General features: G+C 61.7%; 1 protein-coding gene across 4 annotated transcripts in view; it reads left to right on the forward strand.

The window, feature by feature from the left end:
• The window catches only part of BCAR1 (BCAR1 scaffold protein, Cas family member), a 35,262-nt gene that overhangs the window by 10,440 nt on the left and 4,414 nt on the right, over positions 1–20,408 (forward strand). For 3 of the 4 annotated variants that reach the window (XM_047790202.1, XM_047790203.1, XM_047790205.1), the window contains exons 2-5: positions 12,524–13,135; positions 17,081–17,242; positions 17,416–17,532; positions 18,495–19,592. In XM_047790202.1, the coding sequence (XP_047646158.1) occupies positions 12,524–13,135; positions 17,081–17,242; positions 17,416–17,532; positions 18,495–19,592 (1,989 nt within the window). Of the gene's footprint in view, positions 1–2,612; positions 2,783–12,523; positions 13,136–17,080; positions 17,243–17,415; positions 17,533–18,494; positions 19,593–20,408 lie in introns of those variants that run through there. The other variant, XM_047790204.1, reaches the window with a different exon arrangement.

Here is a 20,408-nt window from a genome sequence, read left to right on the forward strand (position 1 = left end):
GATCACTACAGGCGTGACATGAGCACTTGGTCATAGAGACCTTGGCCCCGGGCCAGCCTGGACCCTGTCCTGGGGGCTGTGTCATTTGGCACTTGGCCAGGGAAGGTCTGCTCCCTCATACACCCCAGCCAGAGCCGGCCCAGTGGGTGCCCCTCCCAAACCCACCCATGGCCAGCCTGGGAGGGGGTATTCTTTTCCCCCCCAACTACCCCCCCTTCCAGCACAGTGGGGCACAGATCCTGAGGCCTTGATTCTAAAGCGGAAATGCCATTCTGGGAGGCACAGTCTTGGAGGGGGGGATTTAAGTGGAAAAGGAGCAAATTTTTGAAATGCCTGCTCAGGAGCTGGGTTCTCCTCCCCCGCCTGCCTGCCTACAGGAGCAAGGCCGTCCCCAGTTCTGCTTTAATTCAGCCCCAGAAAGGGAGGGTCTCCCCATCTCCTGGTCCCAGGCAGCCTCCTCTTAGGCTGCCTCCTCCTCTCTCCCAGGGCCAGCTAGGACAGAATAAGGCCAGCCCTTGAAGGGCCAACCCTTTTGTGTCCCCGCTCATCCCTGCGGAGACCTCCTGCTGTTTGGCCTGGAAGCCTTGTCCCCACCCCACTCCCCAGGATTGCAGACCCCCTGGGAAAACCTAAGGACTCCCTCTAGCGCTCAGCACAGACAGATGTTCATGTATGGCACAGCTGGTTCTGATCTGTTTCCCGGGAACTTGGGGTGCCAGCCAGGCTGAGAATAGGGTCAGGGTTTAGGTGGGGCTGGGCCCAGATTTTTCTTTCTGACTTTGGGGCACAGCTTTGGGACCAAGCAGGAGAGGATACCTAGGTTGTGTGTTTCCCTGAGAGCTGGCTCTTCTGTGAAGAACTGGGCTGTTTTGAAGGTTACAGGAATGCCAGTCTTGAGGAGGGCCTCGGGTGGCAGCTGGTTGTCCTGTTCCTTCTTGAGGACTCTGGGTCACACGGTGTCCAAATCCCATTGCTCCTTACCCACACCCTGTGTTCCGAGTTCTGTCCAGTGGAGCAGCTTTGGGAGAAATGCAGATGTCACATTCCCCTCACACCCAGTTTTTCTGGAGGAGGAGACCTGGGAATCTGGTGTTTTACAAGCTCTCCAGGGGGCCTCTAACCAGCCAGACCTGGGCCCACCTAGCCTAGCCCCTTGGTTTTACAGAGAGGAGAGGGCCTACCCAAAGTTGCACACCTGGCGAGGGCCTGAGCTGGCCAAGCCCTGGGTGTCAGGTGGAGGGGCAGCTACGGGTCTGTGAGTGTTGGGCTTGTATGTTTTTCATTGTTAGCCGCCCTGCTGCATATGGAATTCACGGGGCCAGGGATCAGATCCGAGCCACAGTCTTGACCTAAGCCACATTTGCAGCAAGGCCAGATCCTCAACCCACTGTGCCTTGCGACCCAGAGCTCCCCAAACACCTGATCCCTTTGCACCACAGCCGGAAGTCCAAGGGCTTGTATGTTTTTTATAGGCCCTGCCTGAGGGTTCTCTGCAGGGTAGGCCCTGCTGCTTCCCTGGCATGGTGAGCTGCCTGATGGTGTCCACACAGCAAGTGGCCCAAGATGTCAAGTGTCTGAGAACCACAGAGATAAGGCCCTGGGACTGCCCATTTCTGGAGCAGGTTCCTAGATCTCCCTGCAGCCCACTGTGCAACCCTGGACCATGCTCAGGGACTCTGGTCGAGCAGGTTGGATGACAGTCACCCACCTGCCTCCAGGGAGGAGGAACCAAAGGCTCTCCACTCATTTTCCCTGTGCTGCTTCTTCCTTCCCCCCTTGTTCCCAGAAACATCCCTCCTACCTACCCCTTGTTGCTGAAACAGAAGTTGTTGGGGCAAAGATGCTAGGCCTGGACAGGGCTGACTGAGGGGCTGGGTGGGGGCAGAGCTCCTGCAGCAGCACGGAGACCTTGGGGGGACCCTTCAGGGTGGCTGGATTCAGTTCAGTGGGGAAGGAGGGATATGGCCAGCTTCTTGTCCCTGCCTGCACCGGAGCCTCCCTCACAGGTCTGGTAGAACGTGATGATCCTGGTACTTTGCTCCCTGATTGCAGGGACAGCCACAGTTCCCGGATTCCCTGCTCTGTCTTCATTTCCTGGGGCACTTGCACGGTAGGCCTGGCCAGAGTCCATGCAGTGGTCGTATAATTGGTTTTCTGCCAGCTGGGGCATGCCCCTCTAGATGCAGATCTGCTGGACACGCACGGAATGTCCTAGGCTGGTGCCTCCAGGGCTGCAGTGGCCACGGAGGAGGAAGACGGCAATCCCGGCAGTCTTCCCAGGATAAGGAGGCTTAGGCGTTTGAGGGGGGGCGCGTTCTCGCCCAGGGTGGAGGGCTCGGAAAGGCAAAGGGAGAAAAGGCGATATCCCGCCTCACAGGCAGGCGCCTAGAGCCGGGCGCTGGGGATGGGGTGGGGGTGAGGGGTGGAGTGGGGGGCGGTCCCACGGGACGGCGCGTGCCCGCGCGCGCCCGCGTCCCCGGGCCGCGGCTCATTTGCATGGGGAGCCGGAGCGGCCAATGGCGCGCGCGGCCGGGCATGCCGGGAGCCGCGCGAGGCCGACCGGCCTCAGCGGCGGCGGCGGCGGCGGCGGCGGCGGGCGGAGCGAGGTGGGACCGGCACTGGGCGGTGGCGGCGGCGGCGGCAGGCGTGGTGGCAGAAGCCGCCGGACCAGGACCGGGGCAGCTTCGGGGCGCTCGGGGCCCCGACAGCGCGCGGCGCGGTTTGTTGTGCGCCCGTGCGGGCCACCGGATCCCCAGCCCGGCAGGACACGATGAACTACCTGGTGAGTGCGGTCAGCGCGGCCAGCGCGGCCCGGGGTCCGCTCGTGGCGGCCGGGGCGGGGTCCGCGCGCCCTGGAGCGCCTGCCGAGGTCTCCGAACCGGCTGGGAGACAACTCAGCTCCGCTCGCGCCCGGGGCCGACCCAGGCGATAAAGAGTTACGCGAATGGCATTTCCTGCCAGACCTGTAGGTCCTGGGAACAGCGGGCCGCTGGAGGCTCCGCGGGGGCGTGACCGGGCCAGGGTCCGAGATCCTGGAGTCCCCTCCTCCTGCACTGGTCGCCGCGCTCGGTGGCCAGGTCTGCGGAGGATCCCAGAGGCTGCGCGCCTCTGGGAAGATTGGAAGGACCGGACTCGCGGACCGCGGGCCAGCAGGAAAGTTCCTGGATCCGGGAAAGTTGCTGGCCAGAGGCCCGCTCTCCCCCTGCCGGCCGCCGCCTGCTGGGTGACCTTGGGCCTGTAAGCCTTGTCTCCGAGCCTCAGTTTCCTCCGCTATGAGGTGCGGTCCTTGGTCCCTTGGAATGTGAACTTCCAGGAAGCGGGATGGTAGTCCATGTGTTTTGGAGTGAGGGCTGCCCCTGCCCCAGGCTAGGGGTCGAGGGCTGGGTAAACTAGTGCATGGAGTCTGCGAAGAAGTTAATAATTAACCCCCAGCCGGCCCGCTCTGGATTCCGGGAGCCAGGGCGGGAGCTTCTCGGTTATTACCTACCCTGGTTGCAAAAACGAGTGTAGGAGCTGGATCGTGGCAAGGCAGTCCAGAGCCTCACTGAGACCACAGGGTCCCCGCCTATGTGGATGGAGCATGGGAGCCTGGGAGGGGCAGGACTGCTGCTTGGGTGTCCGCAGCCAGGCTTCCAGCCCTTGGAGATTGCTGTGTGAGGCAGAGCCCAGGGCTCTGTTGAGGGATTTGGAGAAGCTGAGACATGCTGAGGGCTGGGGTGGTCAGGGAGTGTGAGAGGTTAGGGCCTAGGGAGCTGTTGGGATCTCCAATCCCAGATTAGAGGCTTTCTAACTGGTCTTGAGAACAGGGAGTTTATTTTTTTCTCACCCTTAGCAGGAGGAAGAGTCTAGGATGGGAGGTACTCTCAGGGTTTGCTCTGCAGATATCAGCCAGGCTGGGAGATGTTCCTCATCCCCTGGGCTGGGGGACACTACCCCCCATGCCCATTTCCTTTCCAGGGTCGGGAGCTGATGATGGGGGGTGGAGGGATGGCAAGGGCTGACAGGCTTAGAAAAGCAGAGGAGGCTGAGGCACAGGTGGAGCCTGGCGGGAAGGGAGTTCTGGGAGGAGCTGCTGGCAAGCTCTCCTGGCACTGGCACCTACCACCCGCCTGCCCTGGGCAAGGAAAGAGTCCAGCGGGTGCTGGGTGGAGGCAGAGCAGGGCAGCCTCAGGCTCTGCCAGGACATTCACCTTCAGCTTCCAAGGAGAAGTGGAGCCTGTGGCTTTTAGGCTTGTGCTGAACAGAGGCATTAGCACTGTGGACCAGCACCATCTCCCCAGGCTTGGGCAAGGGACTGAAGTAAGGGCAGGGCCTAAGCTGGATAGACCCCTGAGTAGCTGTGCTTCCCACCAGTCATCCTGATGGTGACGGTGGGAAGACTGAGGCCCAGAGAGAGACAGTTACTTGTCCTCACAGAACTGGATCCAGAACACAGTCTCATAGGATGGTGTCATGCTCACCCCATGTGCTCCACCTGCTCCAGGATTGGAGGTGCTCTGGTCCTTGGGGTACAGCCGTGCTTGACTGTGGCTGCCACCTCTGCGGGGTCTCTCTGGCTCCAGGATGGTAGCTTAGTGGCCCCCTCCTGGCCTCCATCATTCTTTTAGGGGGTCCCCCTACCTTTTTTCTCCCAGACCTAGAGAACGCCCTCCTCCACCCCCAGGAGCCCACAGCCAGTTGGGGCGGCCAGAACCAGCCAGCGGGCGGAAGGGGGAGGAGCAGTGTTGGAGTCATGCTTGAAGGGCAAGGTGTAGGGTAGGGTTGACTGTTGGTCCGGTCATTCTCCAGCAATGGCACTAGGCCTGGCACTGGCCAAATTCCTCCTCCCCTGGGTCCTTAAGACCCCCAAAGAAGGAGCTGGAAGGTGATCTCCCTCCAGGGGCGCAGGCTGGGCCCTCCACCACTGTCCTGTGCTGACTTTCTCCGGCCTCTGAGTGAGGAGTGGGGCGGAGTAGAAGGGGCTTCGAGGGTGGAGGGGCAGCACCCCTTCTCAGGCCCCTGTCTCCACTGTGCTTCCCAGAACTCAGGGGCTTGGAACTTTTTTTTTTTTGATCTGGAGAAGCCTGCTTTTCTGTGCTGTCCTGTCCCCTTCTATTCCTGCTGAAGCAGGTGGTGCCGCACTAGGGGCTGCTGGAAGTTCCCCTTTAGGACTGGAGAGTGGCGGCGCAGAGGGAGCTTTAGATGTCAAGGCGGAGAGACCAGAGCCTCGTGAGGATGAAGTCCCCGCAGTCCCACCTGGGCTGTCCCTGCTGCCTCTGCCCCTCCAGTGGCAAATCTGGGGCTGGTGGGAAAGCTTATCAGGGCCTGGCCCTGCCCCTGAAGTGAAGGTCAACCTCATGCTGAGCCATCTGCCGAGAGACCAGCTCCCAGTCCACTCAAGCACATGTGGGCTCTGCCAGCCCGAGTGGTTTCCTGGGTTGGGTGGCAGTGGGGAGGGTTCTGAGGAGCTGAGGACCGTTTCTCAGCAGTTGGGGTGGGGTGGAGGGCGGAGGGCTGGCTCTCGTACCACTCACCTGGACTCCTTGGTGCCCTGGCCCCAGGCCCACCTGTTCCCACCATCCATGCTGTGCTGGGGGCTGGAGATGTCATGTCCTGCAGCAGGAGGGCCCTCCCCATGCCACCTCTCCTCTGCCCAGACTTCCAGGGACAGTGCCTGGGACACCTTGGCAGGGGTGGGGCCAGGGGCCTGCTTCCGGCCCTGGACACAAAGGCCTCGGCTCTTGCCACTGTAGCCAAGGCCAGGCTGGACTCCTGCTTGTCTGAGGGGGGTCACTGGCAGTGACCACTCACAGGTGGGCTTTTAGTCCTTTGTTCTACAGCCCTGTCCTCCGGCTGCTCTGAGGACCCCCACACAGCCCCCGCTCTGTCCTCTGAGTCTTAGGCACTGTTGAGGTAGCCAGGGAAGGAGCCATGCTCCCTGCCTTCCTTCGGGTGACTCTGGAATTGTGAGAGGGGCTCATTTACCCTCATCATGCTGAGCACTGAGGACTGGTGCCCAGACCCTGGGCCCTCAGTTGTCCTGAGAGCGTTAGGGGACAGTGATGCCCAGGCTGGCGGTTCTGGAGTTGGGCCCAGGCTGAGGGTGGGGAAGGGAAGACACTGCCCTTCTAGTGCCCCTGGAGCCAAGAGAAAGAGCAGGGGATTGTCAGGACCCTGGCCAGTGAGCGCGTAGCCACTGCCCTCCCAGGGAGATCCCGAGGCACACGTGAGCAGGGGTTGTGGGTACAGACTGCCCGTCAGGCACACACGCTGGGCCTGTATCCATTGCCGCAGGGGCTCCTTGGGACAAGCAAACAGAATACCCCAGAAATAAACTTGGCCCATATTTGAGATGGTTCTGCATGTGAAGAGAGCTAGTGTTTCCGAGTGACGGCTGTGTGTGGGGCTCTGTGCCTGGGGCCGGGCCTTGGGGGGCGGGGGGACTGGGAGGGATGGAAAAGTCCGGTGAAGTTTCCACTCCTGCTTCCGCGGACCTAAGCTGTACCCCGGGAGCCCCCAGCGGCGCTCTGTCGTACAGGCCAGATCCGCCTCTGCCGCATCCCGACCGTAGCCCTCGCAGGTCAGTGACTGCTGTGCACCTCAGTTTCCCCGCCCATAGGGCGAAGACTGTCCTGGTGTCCTAGTGTCTGTCATTGAGAGATAATGGAGGAGGACACAGAGCCTTGCCCCTGCCTGTCATCATTGTTGTCATCGCTGGAAACCTATCAATCTCCCTGCCACCAGGTGGCACCGTCCCCCAGAGTGGGGACTTGGGGATACCCAGAGCACGTCCAAGGCTCCCCAGGGCAGCCGTGAAGGGAAGACCCATCGGATGGTAGCCCTTCTCCCAGACGCGTGCCCCTTGGCGTCCCAGGCCCAGCTGCTCTGCGTCTGCGGGTCTGGGTGGGTCTGGCACACACAATGGAGGCCATTCTCAGCCCAGGCAGGGCCTTGGGGCAGCCCTCTGAGCTCCCATCTTCAACAACCAGGGTGTTGTTCTGGGCAGGCCTGGCTGGCAGGCCTCTGCCGGGAGTGTGGGCATGGGGCTGGGGGCTCGCCGCTGCCCCCTCTCTCTGGGGTGAGTGAGCCCCTCAGTGTCTCCCTGGTTTCCTCAGCCATGGCCACGTGGCTCCCAGCGAGGCCAGGCCACCCCTTTCCGAGGGAGAACTTCTGCCTGAGCTGGCCCGTGCAGCAGCCCTGGGCTCAGCCCTGCTCTGGGCCGGGCCCTGTGTGCGTGTGCCGGGGCGAGGTGGGGACCGTGCCGAAGCAGACAGGCCCCTCCCATTCTGGGTGCCCAGGTTGGGGGGGGCACGAAGTGGGCAGTAACAAGAGGTGTTGGTCAGCACTTCAAGGTGGAGCCCACAGAGAGTGGGTACCCAGGGAGGGACATGGGAGCCTCCTGAAGGAGGAGGAGGAGGACACAGCAGGAGGCTTCCTGGAGTCAGGAATGAGGTGGCCAGAGACTTGGACGAGTCAGCAGCCGTCTCCATGGTACCTCGCACCCTGAAAGCTGGCAGCATCTGCCTGGACTGCAGTGGTGCCCTGGCAGTTTGGCCCCCCCCACACACACACCCCCATAGATCACAACTGTGCCCCCTTGGAAGCTCAGGGAAAGCACTGGATTGGCCAGACAGCAAGGAGAGCTGGAAAGCCAGGTTCTGGATGGACTGGCCCCTCTTCCAAGTTGGTACAAGACACTGGGTCCTGGGGAGCGTGTCCAGGCAGGAATGCTCAGGTGGTGTGAGCTTTGCCTCATTCTGTCACGGATGCCACCATTTGGATGGCACTTAGGAGCTCTCCATGCATCATCACAAGGCATCCTGCAGTGCGACTGGCCCCGGCCTGCCTGCCACTCTGGGGCCGCCATCCTGTCTCCCCTCCAGCCTTTCCCCGCACTGGTGCCTCGGTTCATGCCTGTCCTCTGCCACCAGGCGCTCTCCTGGCTGCTTTCACGGTCGCCTGCTTTTTGTTCTTCAGGAGGGGTCACCTGAGGAATTCCCCAGTGGCTCAACGGGTTAGGGGTCTGGCATTGTCACTGCCGAGGTGCGGGTTTGATCCCTGGCCCGCTAAGTTTCACATGCCGCAGGCGCAGGCAAAAAACTAACTAACCAAAAACTAGCCACTGAAATGTCCTTCTTGGGGAGGCCACTCTGACCACCTTAGGTGCAATGGCCCTGCGGCACATTATTTTTGACACTCCGCTTTCCCCCTGTCCTGGCAAATTGTTTTCTGTCTGTCCACCCTCCTGGGATGCAAGCCTTGTGCAGACAGGGGCCTGGTTGAACTAGGCTTGCACCTTCTTGCACAGCCTGGCCCAGCACCTGGCAGAGGGCAGATGCCTGGTGAATCTGTCATTAAACAAAATAACAATCCTATGAAACCAAGTTCGTCACCTTAGCACAGGGCATCTGGGTGCTCAGAGAGGCTGAGAGACTCGCCTGAGGTCCCCAAGAGTGGGAGGGAGAGCCAGGTCCAGGTCTGATCTTAGCTGCTGCCGCTGAGCGCTCAAGGGAGGAGAAGGGAGGAGTGGCGGGAGCAGCTGGAGAGGCTTAGAGGCCCGCAGGGGCGGGGGCTTGGCCAGCTGGAGCGCTGCGGCGCGGGCAGCACCCAGGACCGCCGAGAGCCTGCCTCTGGGGCTCTGGGCGGGGGCACCAGCTGACGCAGGCAGAGACTCCTGGTGCCAGGCGCCTGGTGCCACGTGCCCAGCCTGAGAGGTGCTTCCCAGCCTGGCTCTAGCCGCCTCAGACTATACAGTTGCAGCCAGAATTGGCCTTGACTGCTCAGCAAGCTCGCACTCGGGGGAGGGAGGGTTGTGGGGGGAGTGTGGGGGGTGAGACTGGCCTTCCTGGCGGTGGGGGGCCCCGGTAGCTCTCCTGGGTCTGGGGGGGGGGCCTTCCCTCCTCCTCCTGCCCCCTCCCTCCCGAGAGTTTGCCCTCCCTGCGAGCCCAGCCTGCCCCAGCTGCCCCTGGGCTGTGCTCTGAGAGGTAGGGGCCTCCAGGGGGCACTCCCCTCTGTCTGCACCCCGCCCCCTTTGACTGGACTGGAGGGGAATTTTCCTGTGACTCACTCTGCTGGCACTTCCTGTGGTCACCAGGGCAGGGGCTGAGGGGACCCAGCGAGGTGGCTCTGTGATCTGGGGTCACTGGGGGGAGGGTGGGCTGGGTGTCCCGCCCCCTGATGGGCTGTGATTCCCAGCCGCAGGCTGCAGACCATATTTGGGAAACTTGCTTTTCCTGCTGGCAGCTCGCGGGTGGGATCTGCAGCCCCTGCCCCATCTGCTCCTCCCAGGCTGGGCTCGGGCCTCTGACCTGCTTCCAGCTCATCCTGCTGGAACCTAGGAGATGGTCCACCGTTTTCATTTCCAGGATGTGTATTTTTGCAATCCCCAAACCAAGAAATGCTCATTAAATACAAATTGAAAACTTCTGAAAAGCAGGAAGAGAAGGCATCCCCCATGACGCTCTCCCCATTTTTTAAGTTCAAGTGACAGTTTATTGAGGAATCACTTATGCCTCAGTGCATTTGTAACTGTTCCAGTGGTGGTGTGGACGGCGTGGGCTCAGCCAGTAGTTCCAAGAGCCCTGGCGCTCACCTCGGGATGGGCTCAGTGTGCCTGCTCTGTGAGCTGCGTGCCTGGGCTGGCTTCTCCCAGGACCCTCATCCCTCCTGGCTCCAGGCTTCTGGCCTCTGGCCCCTCTGAGCTGCTCTGGAGGGAGGGCTCCCCAGCAATGCTCGCCAGTCTGCATGTGCAGTCCTGGGCCTGGGGCCTTGCCGCCTGTCCAGGCCTCCCCCCGGGCCGCTGTCCCCTCAGTGGTCTTCCGTCCTCTTCCCTAAGCCTCTGTGTGACGGGCAGGGGAGGTGGAGCTCAGAGGGCCCAATGCTGGTGTGGAGGTGGGCCCTCCTGGGCTTGGATGAGGCCTCGCCCTCTGTCCTCTCTGCCCCACATGGAATCCAGGAGCTGAGACGTGGGCCCAGGTCCCATTTCTGAGTCAGGTCTAGACCAGGCTCTGCATCCTCAGTCCCCAGGAGACTCAGAGGAGGGTGACCAGAGCTGAGGCCTGGCTGGAGGGGCTGGAGCCCAGCTGTCCTGGCACTGTCCTTCCCCCATGTGTGAGGCCTGGGCTCCTGCCCAGTCCTGCCGAGTTCTCTGCTGCCCTCGGAGACCAAAGCTACCCTGGCCTTCTCTCCTAGATGCCTGCTTCGCTCCTGCCCTCTGCTGGAACGACCTCGGCGGGGGCCTCTTGGGGAATCTCTGGGCCCAGCCTGAGCCCCGCACCTGTGTAAGCAGCAGGGGTGGTGGACTGAAAACACAGGGCCTCCCCGTCCTGGTTCCCTGTGGCCAGTGTGGTTCTGGGCCTGCCGGCTGGGAGTCTACCAGTGCTAGGTCCTCCTCTCTGACCCCACAGCCTCCCCCGAGGCCTGCACAGGCTGCTTGGCTACAGGGCCTCTCTCCATGGAGCGCGTGTCCCGGTTCCAGGAGGGTTTACTGACAACGGAGCCCATTAGCAGTGCCCCATAGCAGTTTTCTGGGGTGGCAGTGAGAACTACCAGGACAGTTATAGGAGTAAAGAGTGGAGCTGGGGCAAGGGGTGCTGTCCTTCTGTGGCCATCCTCGGTCCGTATGGAACCGCCTTCTCATTTTGCTGTATTTCCCTATGTATTCCTTTTTTTTTTTTTTTTTTAATCTTTTGTCCTTTTAGGGCTGCACCCGCGGCATATGGAGGTTCCCAGGCTAGGGGTCTAATTGGACCTGTTAGCTACGCCACAGCCACAGCCACGCCAGATCCAAGCCGCGTCTGCAACCTACACCACAGCTCCCAGCAACGCCAGATCCTTAACCCACTGAGCGGGGGCCAGGGATCCAACCCGCCACCCGATGGTTCCTAGTTGGATTCCTTCCCGCTGTGCCACGACGGGAACTCCCCTTCCCTTTGTATGCCTGTCTCATTCCTGTCCCTCTTCCAGAAGCACCCATGCAGTGTCATGTGTCTGGAGTCCGGCCTTGGACAAGTGTCTGTGAAACATACAGAGTGTTCTGGAGATACTCATAACATATATGCAGAGTGTTTTGGGCCGTGGGTCTCCTGTTTGTGGCTGGAGCACCTCCAGATTCTAGGGGAAGCACTCTTGTCATTTGGTGGCCTGTCACCCCGTCGGCTCTCTGTTCTTCCCCATCCGGCTGGAGCCGTTCCCTTTGATGAGGTCGACCCCGTCTGTTTCTGTTGTTGTTACCTTACGTTCTGTGCTTTTGTGCTCTGATTTGGGGTTATTATCTTTTTTCCCCCTCATGGTCACAGATATATTCTCCCACAAATTTTTTTTTTCTTTTTTTTCTTTTTTCTTTTTTTTGGCCATGCCCACAGCATGTGGAAGTTCCCTGAGCCAGGGATGGAACCTGTGCCATATCAGCAACACAAGCCACTGCAGTGACAAGGCCAGATCCCTAACCCGCTGCACCACAAGAGAACTCCAGCAATTTTTTCTTTTATCAGCTCTAAAGTTGTACCTTTCACATTTAGGTCTTTAATTGCCCTTTGTTTATAACATGAGCGAGTGTCCAGATTGACTTTTCTTCCTCTGGCAAACAAGTTTTCCTGGTACCCGCTGGGCTGCAGTCCTGCCCTCCGCGTTGCTGCGCGGTTCCTGCAGGGCAGGGCCCCTGCTGGAGCCAGTCCCACCGCTGGTCCCTGTCCTGCTCCCGGGTTGGAGTTGTGGCCAGGCCTCACGATGGCAAGGAAGTGCCTCTTTGCATTTCATTTTCACAATTGACCTTATTTGCGGACTTCTGTTCCTCTACTTAATTGTAGAAAGGATGCTTTATCTTTGGTCGAATTCTTCAAAAAAAAAAAAAAAAATTCTGCTGGCATTTTTATTGCAGTTGTAACTTACTAAGTAAGCTTGGGCCAACTGGTACATTTTCTCCTCTGGGCTCTCATGCAGTCTTTGCTTGATTAATTCTTGGATAACTTGTAGCTTTTGTTATCTAGTGACGTCTTTCCTGTGAGGTTCCTTTCTCAGCACTGCCAAGTCTTCTAGGTTGTCGGGATCTTCACTAGATGACATGTGGTCTGCAGATGATGGCCGCTCTGCCCCCGTGTGTCCCTTCCCACTCTCTGGGCTTTTCCCCTCGGCTGGTCCCACTGGCGAGGCAGCAGGGCCGTGGCGTCGGAGCAGGGAGGGTGTGCATCCTGTTTTCTTCCCAGAAGGAGGTGGCCGTTGCTGTCATTATCGCTCCTCTCCCCAGCGTCGGTCTAGCTTGTACTGTGCCTCTGGGAGTGTTGTTTAGAGTATTTTGAGGGCCGTTCTGGAGCGGTGCTGGTGGCTGCCGTTGCGAGGATTTTGAGGCACTATCCAGATCCATTTGAAAACATGCCTGGACCAGTTGGGCTTTCTGCCAGGGGCACTGGGGGCAGAGGCATGGGGATCTCACCAAAACCTACTCAGTTCCTTTCTCGGGGCCAAGGCAGGTACCTCTCCAGTCCTAAGGGGCTCCCAGCACAGTCCTCCTGCCCTCACGAGCCCTGCCTGTGTCCCCTCCCCGCAGAACGTGCTGGCCAAAGCCCTCTACGACAATGTGGCTGAGTCCCCGGATGAGCTCTCCTTCCGCAAAGGCGACATCATGACAGTGCTGGAGCGAGACACGCAGGGCCTGGACGGCTGGTGGCTCTGCTCACTGCATGGGCGCCAAGGCATCGTGCCCGGGAACCGCCTCAAGATCCTGGTGGGCATGCATGACAAGAAGCCCGTGGGGCCAGGCCCTGGCCCGCCTGCCAGCTCGGCCCCGCCCCAGCCCAGCCTCCACGCCCCGGCCGCCCAGTACACGCCCATGCTGCCTGCCGCCTACCAGCCCCAGCCCGACAGCGTCTACCTGGTGCCCACCCCCAGCAAGACTCAGCAAGGCCTCTACCAAGCTCCCGGGCCCAGCTCGCAGTTCCAGTCCCCGCCGGCCAAGCAGACATCCACGTTCTCAAAGCAGATGCCCCATCACCCATTTCCCAGCCCGGCCCCAGACCTTTACCAGGTGCCCCCGGGACCTGGCAACCCTGCCCAGGACATCTACCAGGTGCCGCCTTCCGCTGGGATGGGGCATGACATCTACCAAGTCCCCCCATCCATGGACGCACGCAGCTGGGAAGGGACGAAGGCGCCAGCCAAGGTAAGTCCTCCCTGGCATGGCCAGGCAGCCTTCCTGGCTGGTTTCATCCAGGCCCAGTCTCTGGGTACAGCAGAGCAGAGCCAGGCACCTTTGGGCTCTCCGGGGCTCCGGCAGCGGCTGTGTGTTTGGTCTGGGGCTGGGGTGGGAGGTGAGTGTCTGGGGAACATGTGCATCTGTCTGCTGACGTGGGTGCCCACCCAACCCCCGCCCCGCCAGGGAGGCCTCCTCTTCCCCCTCTGTCTCCTCCCTTCCGGGTCTCTGTAGTCAGGCTTGTCCTGCTGCATCTCCGAGGCCAGGGCAGGCAGTGGAAGCCCTGTGGCCCCGAAAGCAGCAGGGAGCCCCGTGCTCCGGGCTGTGCACTCGAGCCCGTGTTAAGGCTTTGCTTCTCCCTCTCCCTGCGCCCAGTGGTGTGGTTGCCTAGAGCCGGTGTCCCTGAGGGCCCAGGCCTGCCTGGTGGCTCAAGGAGAGCCCTGGAGCCTGGTTGCCCTCCCCTGACAAGCCTCCTTGCTCCTGGCCTGGGCAGCCTCCCTTGCGTCTGATTTTATTCTCTGATCATGAATGTGATGCGTGCTTGTCATAGAAAATGCATAATGTATGAGGAAGCCTGGAGATGAGCTCCCCCCATCGAGAGGGGCTTGCGGGCGAACTTCAGCATATTTTGTCTAGCTTCTTCCCCATTCCTCTTGCACAGATTCGTACACATACTTTTGCATTTTGAGGTTGTAAAGCCAGTCTTGGATATCCAAAGCATATTCTTGGGTTCCTAAGCGTGGTTATGATCTGCCCTCAATCTCGCTGGGTCGCCCCCTCAGCTGCGGCTGGGCTCCGGGTTGTTTCTGGTGGCAAGTGGCTCAGTCACAGACAGCCAGGCCATAAACATCTTGGAGCTTGCCTCTGTGCCCACATTTCGGGCTATGCTTTCAGAAGCCTGGGAAACTGAGGCCCCTGCTTCCAGCAGTGGAGGTATCTGCTGGGCTGAGGGGGGCTCCCTGCCAGGGTTGTGAGTGGGTGGGTGGGGGTGGGGCCCTGGATCCGAGAAAACAGGGTGAGTGATGAGGCTGCTGGGTGGAGGGCTCAGTCACCAGAGCAGCGTGGCCTGTGTGACTGGGGAGGGAGGGCAGGGCCACACCAGGTGTCAGCACCCTCTGGGAATGGGGCCGGTTTTCGGAGGCTGAAGGCAGAAGCAGGCGGGCTCCCCGAGGGGGCGGAGTTCGGTGAGGTCACGCTTGCGGGAGCGCCTCTGGGTCAGGGCTGCAGCTGTGCCCAAGGGAACAACTGTGTCCCGGGGGCAGGCTGGGGGTGGCGGGGAAACACGGCTGAACTCTGCCTTGTTCCTTCTGGAAGAACAGGAGCTTGGGAGGGAGGGGACCTGTGTCACATGTGTCCCTCTGTCCCCCAGGACGCCCAGTGGGGCTCCATTTATCAGAACAGGAAACCCAGGCTCTGAGATGGGGTGGGGCTGGGGTTCCAGCGTCAGGGTCAGGGTCATGCGGGGGGATTCCCATTTTACAGGCAGCCAAGGGCCCAGGCCGAGTAGAGCAGGCAGCCTGGACGGCTCCATGAGGCTGGGGAGCCTTCTGCCTCCCTTCTCGCCGCTGCAGGCGTCCTGCCCTGCCTAGGTCTGCCTCTCAGGGGGTGCGTCTGGCAGAGGGTATTGTGCGGGCTTCCTCCACCGCTTTGATTTGAGATGCGTGTGCCGGGGAGCATGTCGGCCTTGGGTCCCCGTCTGTGTCTCCTCCCGACGCTGGCTTTGTCCCCCGCCCCGGGGGCTTCCAGGGCCTGCTAATGGGGCCTCAGGTGCAGAGCAGGCCGGCCTGTGACAATCGGGCTCAGCGCTTCTCTGGAGAGTTGGTTTCCCTAACGAGCTTTCCCCCGCTGGTGGCGGCCTGCCTTTTTTTTCCCTCTAACAGAAAACATTTGTTGGCCGGGATGGCTGCTTACTGTCACTGACTCAGCCTCGAGAGTGGCAAGCCGCCCGCAGCCCAGGCCTGAGGTCCCGCCCCAACCAGCCCTCTGCCTGCGCCCCCACCCTCTCTCACCAGTGCGCGGCGGAGGGGGCCGGGACCTCATCCTGGGCAGGGTCCCCACCTGCCTGCCGAGGCCGCCAGGGCCTGAAGACACCTCAGGCCTGGCCTCCAGGCCCCGCCAACCTGCCACGTCCGCCAGCCCCTGCCCCTCCTGCCCTGCTGTTGGCAGGTTCCAGCCTCTAAAAATAGCTCTGGAGGAGACTCAAGTCTGGGGCTCAGGGAGAGAGATGAGTCTAGGGAGGGCCGCCAGCTCCAGTCCCAGACACGCGGGGGGTGGTGGGGGCTGCCGTGCGCGGGGAACACCCCCTGGAGGCGCTGCGCTTCCCCGGGGTGGGCTGGGGGAGGGCTTACTGAAGGGGGTGCTTTAGCAGGAGGCCCTGCAGAGCCCTGGCTGAAAAGCGCCAGTCCCTGTGCTTCAGGGGGACACCGCTGCTCATGGGGTGCCCAGGACACACACAGCCTGTACCCTCCAGGGCACGAGGGCCTGCAGAGCTGGCTCTTGGTGTTGCATGGGCTTCAGGGTCTGGGGCCATGCGCCCCAGGGCAGGCCCTGCCCTCCAGGGATGTGTGTGGGGAGTGCCTGAGTCACCCCTGTCCCAGACCTCCCTTAGATTAGGGAACAAAAGACTGTTTTGTGGGAAAAGAGCTGAGCAGGGAGCCTTGTGGAGGAGCTGTCCTGAGCCAGTGGGAAGATCCTGCCGGCCCCGCCCATGGGGCTGACCCTCTCTCGGGGCGGGTGCCTGCAGGGAAGGAGCTGCCCACCTGGCACAGCCTGCAGGGTGCCAGCTTGAAGGGCTCCAGCAGCTCAGCTCGCTGTCCGGGAACCTCAAGGTGGGGAAGGGCAGCGGGGAGAGGACAGGGCTGGCCTCCTCTTGGGCCGACGTCCCCTGACTGAGGCCTTACTCTTTTGGGTGAGGGGTGATCTCCAGCCCCCAGGGCGTGGTGCAGTGGAAAGGAGGGTGTCGGTTCCGGTCTTGGTCACTCTCACACCCACACACGGTTTGCCAAAACAGCTTCCGTCTTTCCACCTTCCGGAGACCTGACCCTGAGGTCTGGGCATTCCTGGTGGCCCCATCCTTGAGAGTCTCCCAGGATGAGGATGAAAAGAGCAGTGCCAGGCCACCACCTCCCAGGAGGCCCGAGGTCCTGACTCTCAGGACCTCCTGCAGGCCACCTCCTCTGGGCCCAACGTGAGGAGGGCACAGCCTGGCACCACCACCTCCATTTGTCCCGTCCCTGGAGGGTAACTGCTGGGTTCTGTGGGAAGGACAGCCCCTTTCTAAGGAGGGTTCAGCTGGGAGGTGCCAGCTGCCAGGGGCACCCACTGCTCCATCAGCCTCCTGCTACTTTTATCAGGAACCTGCTGGGCTGTCCAGGTGTAGAGACCACGTCTGTTTCCTGCCAGAACCAGATGGCTCTAAGCAAACAGTGGGGGTCCTAGTACCCCTGAGTGCTGTGTCTCCTTGGAGCGGGGCAGGGAATACAGAGGGATGTCACTCCCCGCCCCTGAGTGGCCTCTGAGCCCACTCTTATTTATTTACTTTTTTTTTTTTGTCTTTTTGGGGCCGCACCCATGGCATATGGAGGTTCCCAGGCTAGGGATTGAATCAGGGCTGTAGCCGCTGGCCTACACCACAGCCACAGCAACACCAGATCCAAGCCGTGTCTGCGACCTGCACCACAGCTCACGGCAATGCTGAATCCTTAACCCACTGAGCGAGGCCAGGGATCGAACCTGCATCCTCATGGATGCTAGTCAGATTTGCTTCTTCTGAGCCACGAAGGGAATCCCTGAGCCCACTCTTAGGTAGCCTCCTTTGTGTGTCTGGCCCACCTTATGGGCGTGGAATCTCCCCGAGGGCATATCCTGGAGGCTGGCTTCCAGGGCCGGTGGTGACCATTGGCCATCTCCCTCCAGGTGGCGGTGCCCACCCGCGTGGGGCAAGGCTATGTGTTCGAGACCTCCCAGCCAGAGCAGGACGAGTACGACATCCCACGCCACCTGCTGGCGCCGGGGCCCCAGGACATCTATGACGTGCCCCCTGTTCGGGGGCTGCTTCCCAGCCAGTATGGCCAGGAGGTAGGTGTCTGGGCTGGAGGCAGGGCATGGGGGCCTCGGCCTGGCCCTGTTCAGGTTGCTGGGCTTTTTCGGCCCCAGAAGAGTGGTCTTGCGGTGGGAGCTCTGGGTTCCTGCGCTTTGCATTCCCTCAGGTGGCCCTGGAGCCTGTATCATTGCACCTTTTCTGCCCTCAGGTATATGACACCCCCCCCATGGCTGTCAAGGGGCCCAATGGCCGGGACCCGTCGATGGATGTGTATGACGTGCCTCCTAGTGTGGAGAAGGCCCTGCCACCGTCCAACCACCACGCGGTAAAGTCGGGGGATGCGGGGGCCTTGAGGGCGGAGGCCTGATCATCTGTGTGCAGCGTTCTGAGTGTGACTGTGTGTGGGCTGGGGGCCCAGGTCTCAGGGCCAGGGGTGTTGAGAGACCTGACTCTGAACCCTGCCCCGCCCCTCACTGGTGCTGTGATAGATGGGGACCCCAAGCGCCCTCTGAACCTAGGCGTCCTCGTCCGTGAAAAGGTCCCTTAGGGCCTCCTTCAGGAGGCTCTGGAGAGGGTCCCAAGGGATGTCAGCAAGGTGATCACAGAATTTATCATCGAAGCCAGGGTGCTTCTGAGGGTGAAAGGAGGGTGACCAATAATATGAGGGGCATCAGGCACCAACCGGACCATCCTGGGCAGACCAGGTGTTGTCATCCTAAAACGGTGGCTCAATCAGTCCCTGCCACAGAGGAGCGGATACCCAAGCTGTGGTGCTGGGGGTGATGGCGGTGGTGCTGGTGGTGGTGCTGATGCTGCTGGTGGGGGTGATGGCGGTGGTGCTGGTGCTGCTGGTGGGGATGATGCTGCTGGTGCTGGTGCTGCTGGTGCTGCTGGTGGGGATGATGCTGCTGGTGCTGGGGACGGTGGTGGCTGGGGCCTGGCAGTAATGGTGTGATAACTGACCTCTCACTGAGTGTTTGCAGTTACACAGTGACTTAACTCACACAGTCCTCACAACAAACTTGTGAGGGAGTTCTCGCATCCTCAAGGTGAGCAGACTGGCGCAGAGAGGTGGACTCACTTGCCCTAGGTCACACAGCTAGTAAGCAGTGGAGCCAGGATTTCCAACTCCGGTCTGTCTCCAGAGCTGGGCCCTTAGCCGTGACCCGCGTGGCTGAGAATCACGGCGAATGGCTGCATGGGGCCGTGGCTGTGTGACTGGGTCCTGCCGCTGGGCTCCGGAGCGGGCAGAGGGGCGGGCCGCCTTGACCACTTCTCCGCCCCCAGGTGTACGATGTTCCTCCGTCGGTAGTCAAGGACGTGCCCGACGGCCCGCTGCTGCGTGAGGAGACCTATGACGTGCCGCCTGCCTTCACCAAGGCCAAGCCCTTTGACCCGATGCGCCACCCTCTCGTCCTTGCTGCGCCCCCTCCAGACTCGCCACCAGCTGAGGACGTGTACGATGTGCCGCCCCCGGCTCCTGACCTCTACGATGTGCCCCCCGGCTTGCGGCGGCTTGGCCCTGGCACCCTCTACGATGTACCCCGAGAGCGGGTTCTTCCTCCTGAGGCAGCCGACGGTGGCGGAGCCGACGACGGCGTGTACGCCGTGCCCCCGCCTGCCGAGCGCGAGGCCCCAGGTGACGCCAAGCGCCTGTCAGCCTCCAGCACAGGCAGCACGCGCAGCAGCCTGTCGGCCTCCTCCCTGGAGGCGGCAGTGCCCGGCCGTGAGCCACTGGAGCTGGAGGTGGCCGTGGAGGCCCTGGCGCGGCTGCAGCAGGGCGTGAGTGCCACCGTGGCCCACCTCTTGGACCTGGCAGGCAGTGCAGGCGGGTGTGGGGGCTGGCGCAGCACCCCTGAGCCTCAGGAGCCTCCGGCACAGGACCTGCGGGCTGCCGTGGCCGCCGTCCACGGGGCCGTCCACGAGCTGCTGGAGTTTGCCCGCAGCGCTGTGGGCAATGCTACCCACACTTCCGACCGCACGCTGCATGCCAAGCTTAGTCGGCAACTGCAGAAGATGGAGGACGTGTACCAGACGCTGGTGGCCCACGGTCAGGCCCTTGACAGTGGCTGGGGAGGCCTGGGGGCCACTCCCGAAGACCTGGACCGCCTAGTGGCCTGCTCGCGGGCTGTACCCGAGGACGCCAAGCAGCTGGCCTCCTTCTTGCACGGCAACGCCTCGCTGCTCTTTAGACGGACCAAGGCCTCTGTCCCGGGGCCCGAGGGGGGTGGCTCCCTGCACCCCAACCCCACCGACAAGGCCAGCAGCATCCAGTCCCGGCCTCTGCCCTCACCCCCCAAGTTCACCTCCCAGGACTCGCCAGAGGGGCAGTACGAGAACAGCGAGGGGGGCTGGATGGAGGATTACGACTACGTCCACCTGCAGGTGGGTACCAAGTCCCCTGGTCCTCTCGGGGCTCTGACTTTGCCGCCCTCTGGTGGGGACCCTGATTCCCTGGAGGGCTCTGGTGGCCAAAGGAAGACTGGTCCACAGCAAGGCTGTGCTTGGGGAGTCCCGGTGCCCTCCTCTCTTGGACCTTCCAGGCCAGATGGGCCCCCGGAAGCCCATCCTCTCCCTGTCTCAGGCCTTTGGACCCATGTGGCTATGTCGTCGGGTCCGCAGTGCCATCCAGGAAGGGCTCCTGAGCATCTGCCGGGGCTGGGCTTCTCTGGTGATCAGCTCGCAGGTGGCCTGTGCTCTTTGGGGAAATGAATTCTGAAGTACACGCAAAAACAAAGATACTTCCAGGCATGGGGGAAGCAAGGCGATGGGCAGGTGGGGTGGGGTGGGCCTCTGAGCAGAGGCCAGGATGCCAGCAAAGTGGACATCCCGGTGAGTGGCCTTCCAGGCTGGGAGCCAGCAGGTGATAAGGCCCAGGGGTCAGGGAGGGGTGGGCAGACCCTGTATGCCAAGGGGAGGGGTTTGGATGGGATTCCTGGTGGGGGAGCTGACAGGATGGCCATGGCTATGGCCATGTGCAGTGGGCCTCACCCCTTCCTGGGGTCAGGAGGTGAAGGAGGCCTAGGAGAACTGCTTCCTCAGGAAGCCGCCCCCTTCCCTCACTCCGCCGCCACCCCCAACCCAGGCTGTGGGGCAGGCCTGGGTGCGGCCTGCAGCGCCATCTGGCGGCCACCGCTCTCCCTGCGCCCCCACTGGGCCTATGGGGGCTTCTGGCTTAGCCCATCCTTGTGTCTGCCCTCC

This window comes from Phacochoerus africanus, chromosome 8, assembly GCF_016906955.1.
Source record: "Phacochoerus africanus isolate WHEZ1 chromosome 8, ROS_Pafr_v1, whole genome shotgun sequence".
In the NCBI taxonomy this organism is placed as follows: domain Eukaryota; kingdom Metazoa; phylum Chordata; class Mammalia; order Artiodactyla; family Suidae; genus Phacochoerus; species Phacochoerus africanus.